At 35.7% G+C, this 9,656-nt stretch overlaps 2 protein-coding genes across 3 annotated transcripts; one reads left to right on the forward strand and one right to left on the reverse strand.

Annotated features, from left to right (window-relative positions):
* Positions 1 to 151: 151 nt before the first annotated feature.
* On the reverse strand, positions 152 to 1,489 carry LOC146148395 (COP9 signalosome complex subunit 4-like). The gene has a single exon (XM_083386975.1). It carries the CDS (start codon positions 1,398 to 1,400, stop codon positions 165 to 167), a length of 1,236 nt encoding a protein of 411 aa, XP_083243101.1. The 5' UTR covers positions 1,401 to 1,489; the 3' UTR covers positions 152 to 164.
* Positions 1,490 to 1,817: 328 nt separating this feature from the next.
* Positions 1,818 to 8,511, forward strand: LOC146148396 (protein STPG3-like). 2 transcript variants are annotated; one of them, XM_083387706.1, is made up of 10 exons: positions 1,818 to 1,840; positions 2,783 to 2,962; positions 3,045 to 3,142; positions 3,212 to 3,291; positions 3,467 to 3,523; positions 3,644 to 3,702; positions 3,947 to 4,090; positions 4,354 to 4,521; positions 7,007 to 7,162; positions 7,802 to 8,511. In XM_083387706.1, exons 2-10 carry the CDS (start codon positions 2,785 to 2,787, stop codon positions 7,933 to 7,935), a joined length of 1,074 nt encoding a protein of 357 aa, XP_083243832.1. In that variant the 5' UTR covers positions 1,818 to 1,840; positions 2,783 to 2,784; the 3' UTR covers positions 7,936 to 8,511. The 2 variants fall into 2 exon arrangements, with proteins under 2 accessions (XP_083243832.1, XP_083243833.1); XM_083387707.1 differs by lacking the exon at positions 1,818 to 1,840 and adding an exon at positions 2,169 to 2,344.
* Positions 8,512 to 9,656: the final 1,145 nt, after the last annotated feature.

The following is a 9,656-nucleotide window of genomic DNA, read 5'->3' on the forward strand; positions in this document are numbered from 1 at the left end:
GTTGAACATTTAATAATCTGTTGCCTGAAGAAAGCAATTTGTTTATTTTTAATCAATTATTATAGCATAAAATATAATTTAAAAGTCCATAAGACTGAAAAACATTTTGAAATAATAATGACCACTGACACAATTTTCAAAAAGTTACTTAAAATAAATGTATTTTAATTGTGAGAAAATTTCATAATAATTTCATCCAGCTTTTTGGGCGCCCAGTCTGGGTGTACAGCAGTGATTTGATCAACTATGGTATTAACCTCAAGACAAAGTGCTTGAATTTGGTTATCCCATGTGGGCAGAGTTTCTCGCTTTTCAAAGTACACAATTCCATCTATTTGATCAATAGAGCCCTTCATTCTTCCTTCACATATCATTTGTGAAGCTATTTTTTCAGCCATTTCATGAGGAATTTCTAACAGTGCACCCAGTTCTGTAAATCTAATGTTGTTGTACAGCTTACTTGCTGACAACAGATTGTGTTCAGTGATTGCCCGGTTAAGAATGTTTGATCCGTCTGCCGTCACAGCCTTTTGATGGGACATCAGTTGTTTGGAAAATTCCTGAACCTCATCATATTTTATAATGCGATCTAGATACATTTTTTCCAAGATGCTGAAGGCTGGAAGAAGTTGACACCGTTCATCTTTGAATAGTGTAGCAAGCATTCTAGATCTCTGTTGACCAGCTGGAGCCAAAATTGCACAATGAAGTGCTTTCTCCAATGCTTTGGTTCGTTCAGTTTCGTGTATTGCACTTTTGTAAGATAGTTCATTATATCTTTGAGCAGCCTCTATGAACTTGCGACGGTAATCCAGAACCCTTGCATAACACACCTTATAATGTATTTGTAGTTCTTCATTAAAGGTTTCACTTTGTAGCAATGAGGCTCTATTAATATATGCTTCAGCTTGTACGGGGTCTTCATCCTCCAAAAACAACCTTGCTATGGTCAAATAGGTTTCAAGCTTATAATCAAGACTATATTGCTTTTGACCAGACTCAATTGGTATACCTACAAGCATTAGAGCAGCATTCCTCCACTTCTCTTCTTGTTCAAATATATTTGCAAGGTGTTGGCGAATTTGGGCAACCTGTTCTTCAAAGGATATAACCCTTGGTTGAATACGTTCCAGTGCAAACAGGGACACTTCTTTGCAAGACTGATTGTCAATCCCTGTCAGACTTGAACAGAAATCAGTGAGGAGTTGTCTTGAAACCATTTGACTGACATTTTCATTAAGCATTGCATCCATGAATGCCTTCAACCCTTCAATCCTTTCGATGCCTTCCAATTTGAAGCATTTTTTAAGTATTTCTTGGTATCTGTTGGTAAGATCCTTATGTGAACTACTTGCAGCTCTTCCAAGTACATTTAAATCAGCTTTAATGTTGGTTGCCATTATAAAACAGACCAACTTGCAAATACGATGATATAACGACCGTACAACCTGATAATATAAACATCGAGATCAAAATATTCTACAACATATAGTTGTAAAATATCCCAGACAAATTAATGCAAATTCGCAGTGAAAATGTGATAGGATCCGTGCAAAAATATAAAAATGTCCGGTCTAAGACCACAATACATTGGATGCCAACCCAATGTTTTAAAAGTCAAAAGCAATTAAAAAATAGTTTGAACCAAACCCTAACTTTGTTTTAAATTTGTAGCTTACTTGTTTTCTCCGGGACATTTACCCTGTACGTACACCTTTCACGAATAAAATTTGTTATGCTTCAAGTCACGGTTGAACGCCGACGACCCATGGTAACGTTGTGCGAAAAATATAAAATTGATACTTTGCTCTACGCTTGAAAAGCGTCAAACTGCACTTAGGTAAGACGGGCTTTGCTAAATGTGGAAAACAGAGATAATAAACTATTTCTTGGTGAAGGTCTTTTTCAAAAAACACTAACAAAAGCTTTGCTGTATTGCCTATAGCAATAATCTGAGTTGCCTAAAATAGGCTCCACTAATTAAACCAAAATTGGAAATTGGTATAGAGAATATTTTTTTTTCGAAATAAGATAAAAATAGGAGTAGTACTAACAGTTAATCATCAAAAGAAAGTGTACACAAAATTTTCTGAACCCCAGATTGGAAATTTCACGGGAAGATGTTTAGCAGCTTGAAATTGCGTTATTGTAATCAAGTTACTAGCAAAATTTGCACGCTGTTATAAATTAATACTAAAAAGTATTATTAAGCCTTTAGTGTTTCATGCTTTCCAGCTCAAGTTCAACGGATCACAAATTAAAATTCCTTGTCAATCACAACTAATGACAAATTGGCCACTTCTGTATATTAGATAAGTTGTTCCTGGTCTCCATATTGTTACAGGTGCTCACCCTAAAGTTTTTAACGCAAGTTCTGCGTAACTTGAAGTAGCCACTTACACACCTAAGTTCTAAGGTTATGAAATGCAGACTGGAGTTTTAAAACCAAACGTTTAGGAAGCACTATTGGAATATCTTTATTTACCAAAATAGTACAAACTTATGATTAATTATATCAGAAGTTTATGGTGAATGCTTACCCATTGTTATTTTAACAAAATAAATTTAAATCACTGCTAAAGAAAAAGGTTTTCATATATATTTGCAAACAAAGCAGTACAGATGCTTATAAACGTCATTCAATATCATCGGACCCTAAAAGGGTCAACAAAATTGAAGGATGGCATTGTGGTTAAGCATGGATATTTGCTATACTTACCTCATTACATAGTAACTTATTCGTAATTACATAAATATATATATATATATATTATTTGTTTAGAAATGGAACCGCCTCCAGTTATGGATGTTGATATTGACACAGAAGAAAATCGTATTTTAATGCAAGCAATTCAGCAGTCAGGTCTCGCAGATGTGTTTGCAGAAACCCCCTCAGCCCCTTTGCAGCAACAGTTGGAAAATCTTGACGCAGAAATGGTTTCTAGAGATGGTGCAGACAGTGGTAAGGTGTTGTATAATGTATAGCTTTTAAACATAGAATAAAAATCAATCGTAACACTACTTTTTTAACTTAACTTTTTCAGGAATTGATGTAAAACTTGAAAGTCCTTTTCCTAAACCACCTGCAACGGCAGAGCACAGAGTAAAGTCAACTCAAAATATACAATTAATGACTTCTAGAGTAAGTTAAGACAACATGTTAGGATATGGTCTTGTTTATTGCCTTATTATGTTTATTTATTTTTCTAAGGTGGCTGGATACAAACCTAAATCACCATGTTTTCATCCTGATCAAAACTATAAAAGATGGATTTCACCTCAATCAACACGGTTGGGTACCTATCCTATTATCTAATACATAAAAAATTAAATATTTGATTCTAATATGACACAGCAAAACATGGTGAGATAGAAAATCCTCAGTGATGTCTTACATACAAAAGATTTTTTTTAAATAGATAAATTTAATTCCTTGAAGTGTCATGCCTACCATGTTTTTTCACAGCCAACTGGATCCAGGCACACAGCAAAGACTTATGAGAATGGCAACTGTTTCTGCAAGGTATATTACAACTTACATAATATTATGTGATTTTATTTCCATAGATGTAATTCTGTTGTGTATTGACTGCAGTTACTGTTTGAAAACATTTTTGATTTTATTTGTATTACTTATCTTCAGGCGGAGGCCAAGTTCCTTGTTCAGTGATGATCCATTAAAATTACCAGGAAAACTAATCAGTATTTATGCTTTATTTTTTTTTAAATCATTGTATTTAATATTAAAATAAAATTAACAAGTTTAGTAATAATCCTATAACAAAAAAGTGATGTATTTCATTTTGTAATAATGTTTTAAAAACTTAAGAGAATTAATGATTCTAATATATTTGTGGATAACATTGCATAAATGGTAGAGGTATTTCACATTGTCCCTATTATTTAATGTCAAGAAACTGAAATAACACAAGTATTTATACCACAGCATGGCATGAGGCAACGCAAAGTCGCCCACCACTTCGCATTGACATGTCAGGTCCAAGTCCAACAACATATTCACCAAGAAATAAACCTCTTTATGAAACGAATGCCCCAGCATACTCATTTGGACGCAAAGAAGCAGAGAAAGGTACTCTACCTAAATGTTTACTATTTTTCCTTCAATGCAGTTTATTTACGTTAGGTATTTATACATTTGGTCATAATACCGATTTATATTTATAGAACATTTTTTTCCAAAAAATACCGCTTTCAGTTAGGCTATGACCAATGCCACCGATGCGATTTACAGATAACTTTTTTAAAAACCTTTGACTGCTTGATGGACATAAATTATTTTAAATGCAAAAATATTAGCCGTATACAGTTTGTTTTAACAGTTTATTAATGTAGAGGGAAGTGGACAGAAAGCCTGGTCGAAATTATGGTTCAGATCACACAGTCCATTTACCCACAAAACTAACTACGAGCTTCGATGGCCAACTGCCCCTCACTATCAACAAAAGTCAATGCTTGGACCCAAACAAGCATGCAGACCTGGATTTCCCAGTCACAGCATTGGTAAGAAAGTTAAAACCGTTAGTCTAAATTTAAATACACAAAATACGAGTGCAATACGTTAAAAATGATAACTTTAGTTGAATTTTACGGTTACGAAAAAGCTGCGTCCAACGTCAGACCAACCTGTATGTAACCCGTTTAAAATAAAAATTGCTTGCTGGTAAAACCGCTGCAATAAACGCGACATTTTGCCTCAATTTTGTGTGGTTAAGCACACTGTAAGAAGCCATTTAATTGTTCTCGGGAAGGTTTGTTGTACGATACCCACGTATGTTTGGGATACGACCCATGGCGTGTAGTAGCAGTGTTTGTTCGACTTGTGTGATATTCAAGCAAACTCGTAATCTCGGTTCCAAATGGCGTACAACGTAAGAAAAATTTATTTCGTGTTAAAAAGTGAAAATTGTTTACCTTAAAACCGCCGCAATTTACGCGATATTTTTCGTGGGCTAAACATTCTGTAAGAATTAAAAAAGATTTCAACTTTGTGACTATTTAAAAGTGAAAATTGGTACGACGAGTTTAAAGAGTGTTGCGACGACACTCGCTTGAGACGCTCGCTTGTTGATCCGTCTTTCTTTCATCGTAGAGGATAATTTTTTTCCAACTTATCGGCAAATTTACTAATACCGCTTTGTAATTCCACACTGTTTTGAAAACACTGAGTATAAAAGACTTAACTAAGTGATGACTTTTTTTACGATTATCAAAAAGCTGCGTCGAACGTCAAACCCGTAACTCATTTAAAATAAAAATTGCTTACTGTTTAAACTGCGACAATTAACGCAATATTCTGCGCATTATGCCTTAATTTTGCGTGGTTACTGGTTAACCATACTGCAAGAAGTTTTAAAGTTGTGAGTCTTTACCTGGAATGTTGCACAACATGGTACCAGACGTTCGCTAACAATACATTTTATAACATGTGATGTGTTTTTTTGCGTTTGCATGTAGCCTATTCTAAACAACAAAGTCGCTGTTCTTTCCTTGAATGTTTGCCGCTGATTGTGTCTGAAACGGGTTAACTTAATGCTTCCCCACAGTATGACTATCACCTTTTAAGGATAATGTCTATGTGAAAGCTACATTGAATCGACTGGCGTGGTATAAATTATTATCGCGATTATATGAGGAACTGTAAAAAATCAAATTAAATTCTTTGTCTCGTGAGATTAAATTACTCTTTGTGCACGGTTTTGTACAATTTAAAAAATATGTAACCAACAAGCAATGTTGTGTGGTGTTTCTATAAGGCAGTGTTTGTAAACTTTTTTTACTTGGGGTAGCACCTAGAGACATATTAAAACCTGGCGGCGCACCTTGCGAGCGAAGCGAGCGCGAAATTTTTGAGGTGTACCGGTATTTGTTTTAAATTAGTGTCAATTTTCATTATATAGGCTTTATAATTGCAAATCTTTAAAGGATCTTCAGCTTTGACCAAAATTGGAACAACGTTAACTTCGGAACAAAATACAGTTAGGAATAAGGCGTAAATAGGACTAATACCTAAAAGTCGTAATAATGACGAAATCGGAATCTGACCTAAATGGCAAAAATAAGGCCTATACCACCTTTTATCTAACCCTAAACCCCACCCATAACTGTCACTAACTTCCCTGATAATTTCAACCCTAACCCAATTGAAGCCAAAACAGGGGCGAAAAATCCGGGGCCAAAATAGCGGCGCCCAAATGGCGACAACAAACGGCCAATGCCTGACAAATGCCAGACATTCCATACCCTTTCCCTACAGTTTTAGCGTTATTTTGTCTATTAAAGTCTTATTCAGATTAATTTAGGACTTATTTTGACATATTTAGGCCTTATCTAGACTATTTTACATCTTATTCTGTCGTGATTACTGCGAATTTGGCGTTATTATGTCGGTGATCTTAATACTATGGTATTATAGATTATCTAATTAAGATATTGCTACTTTGTAGGTCTTATTACGTTTTCTAATTGGAAGTACTGTGAAATCGATGAGCTAAGTGACATTTATTGATCCAGAATTATTAACAAACGTAAAAAGTTGTAACAGCAATTGCTAAGACTTGCGTGATATTCAAGCAAATGCGTAATCCCAGCACCAAACTGAGTCCTACGTAAAAAAAAAGTTTGAAGTCAAAAATTGCTTGTCCGAGACCGATTTGCGACGTCGCTCGCTTGAGACGGACGCTCATTGATGCGGCTTTCTTTTATGTAAAGAGACTATTTTTCTGTCTGGGAGCTTATCTATTTTACCCTACCGCCCGGCTTCTCGCTTAAGAGGGAGCATTATAAGCGACATTGCTCTGTCTGTCTTTTTAAGACCACATGTCGGTGACCGACCGGCGAACATATGGCGGCGGACAAACTTTGCTATTTATTATAAGAGATATCACGACTTCAGCAGTACTCGCTAGTATAATTCTTAAAAAACACAGGTGCAAAAACTATTTAAATTAAATCAACCTAGCGCTGGATTTGTGTTGTTTATTAACAGGCGTGCGACATAACCTGCAACTAGTGGCCAAAAGCAAAGAAGAAATGCCCGCCTCTAACCAGTACGAACCCGAGCTAGCACAACGCCACGTGACACGACGAGCCCCCGCATTTTCGATGGGTTGCAAGTTGCCTAACAAGATCTGGGTTAAAACCTGTAAGTGATGATAACGTATGCGCTTCTTTTGTCTTTTGTCAGGCGTTATTTACATCCATGAGTGAAACTTTTTCAGTAAAAATGAACACGAGAAACGTACATCAAGACAGGCGTTTAACCGTATTCAACAATACAAGTTTCCTGAAAATATTACTATTTTCTTTTTAACTTTTTTCACGTTTAACCATAAAAATCACAATTTTAATTAAACACAGTTCCCAGGCCACGCGTCTCAATACTACACCTGCTAAAACATAGTCTGTTGTATCCTTATTATCATCGTTATAAAATACAGTTTTAACTTAATAAAAGAACAGGTTAATTGTCGAGTTTTTTTTTCTAAATGTAATTCAAACCTCTGACCTTCCTTTGTAAGGGATTCACATAAATTCACAGAGGGTCTGTAAATAAATCAACCAATTCACGACAGAAATATAAAATAGTTAAAATTTTCGCGCTTTATATGCATCAAATCATACGCGGTTAATTCACTTTCAGCTGCCTTAGATGTTTGCACATGTGTGGTAAAGTGATGGATGTTTCTTTTACAGTTTCGACAAAATCTATTTGCTGTTACTATTGCTACGTTAATAGTTATTTTATGGCTAAACGCCAATAAGTTTGCTTTTCTGTTTGAAGTAAACGTTCCAGCCCCAAACTGTTACAACCCCAAGTCGTCCATTCGATCTGTGCGTCCCACTCATCCCGCTTTTACCATGTGTGTCGAAAGGAGGTTCAAGCGGCACGATATCGGCCCGTTTGCTACATTGTAACACGTAACTTCAAGAAAGCTACTCATCTAACAGCTCGTAAATTTTACATTTCGATTCGTACGTTGTTGTTGCATGTAGCTGTCATATTGTTTATCAATGAAATATTTTTATCTAGTCTTTTTTACTTTATTAGTTGTTTAAAATATGCTTTTTCTACTCACCCACCGGATGAGGATACTTTCGCGCACTTCACATTTATTGGTGATTTGTTAAATTGTCTAAAACGCCATATGCCAAATACTTTTCCGTTCTTTCCTGTTATTGTCAAGTAATGAATGTTTCCTTTGTACAATATGCTCACTACGCTTTGTATGATCCTAACCGTCCCAATAGTTGTCATGCCAAACAGTTGTTATCAGGATATATGTTGTTGCGCTCATTAAGCCACAGATTAATGTGTCCACATGAGTGGAGCGTATTTTATCCTTGTGCCTAATTTACTGTTCCAATTTTCGTATAATATGCATCAGCTGTCTGCCTTTCCGCCACATCGAGATTGCCTTCTGCACTGTGATTTTTGTCCTTCTCGTCATTATGCTAAAATATTTTACATTTCTTTATAATAAACAAATAACTGCAAGGAATAAGTTACATTAGTGCTCGGTGACCCCACAAGTAAAGAAGACCATTTTGTTAACCATATATGTCTTCCCTATTAATAAGGGCGTTGTAGCGCTGTTTCTGTTGGAACAGTTTGAAGAAAAGCTTTAAAGGCTTCACGTCAAAAGTAAATTAAAAAAAAAGTTGTTACTTCTTTCGTTCAGTGAAGTTGCTTGTCATTATTTAATAAAGACTATTTATGCTGTGTATATATTACATATAACCCAGTGGGTCTTAACCAGGGTTCGACGCAGCTGTTTCAAGGGTTCGGCGAGAACGTCCTCTAAAACACTGGTCGGCAACCGCCGGTCCGCGGACCGGTGCCGGTCCGCGAGGAGTTAGTTACCGGTCCGTAGCAGGGTTGCCAGATAAAAATTTTGATTTAAAGAAAAAAACATGAAATAAGTCAAAATTATCTAGTTTTCTATTCAAAACACATTAAACTTCGTTTAAACATACTCCATGGTTGATTAATATAATAAAAATCTCTATTAGCATTAAGCACTCGTGTGGTTCAAAACAAACCAGTGTGCTGTGACCCTATGAATTGCATTGCAAAATGATTCATTATTTTGATGTTCAGGTAGGAAAGTTTTTGAAACAAACGTATACATTTTAATTGGTTCATTGAAAAAAAAGTTATAATACATTACCTTTACTTAACATTTGTTGTTTTTTTAAGGCAGGTCGGCGGAAAAATTTTAGTTTCAAACCGGTCCGCAGGGCCAAAAAGGTTGCCGACCCCTGCTCTAAAACATAAATGCTGTTATTTCAAGCTAAATTTGTATCTCTTTTATGTGCCAAGGTGTCACATACCGTTATAAATTGAAAGTTTGGCCAATTTAACCTATATAAATGCAAATTTATAATTTGATTATGCCCAGTTTCAGCTGCTAAGAGAAAGAAACGAATACTGAGCGAAACTTTGGGGTTCGACGAACGCTTGTAGAATAAAATAGGGGTTCGACAGGTTACCAAAGGTTAAAAACCCCTGATATAATTAACCTTTGAAATCCGCGGGGCACTGGAAGTCCGTGATAAAGCAAAGGGCGCGCACCAACATTTATTTCATCGTTTGACAGCTTGTGAACGGCAATTAGTTAGTGAGTATTGATTGGAAT

The sequence above is a fragment of the Ascidiella aspersa genome, chromosome 4 (genome assembly GCF_963924565.1).
Source record: "Ascidiella aspersa chromosome 4, kaAscAspe10.2, whole genome shotgun sequence".
Lineage (NCBI taxonomy): Eukaryota > Metazoa > Chordata > Ascidiacea > Phlebobranchia > Ascidiidae > Ascidiella > Ascidiella aspersa.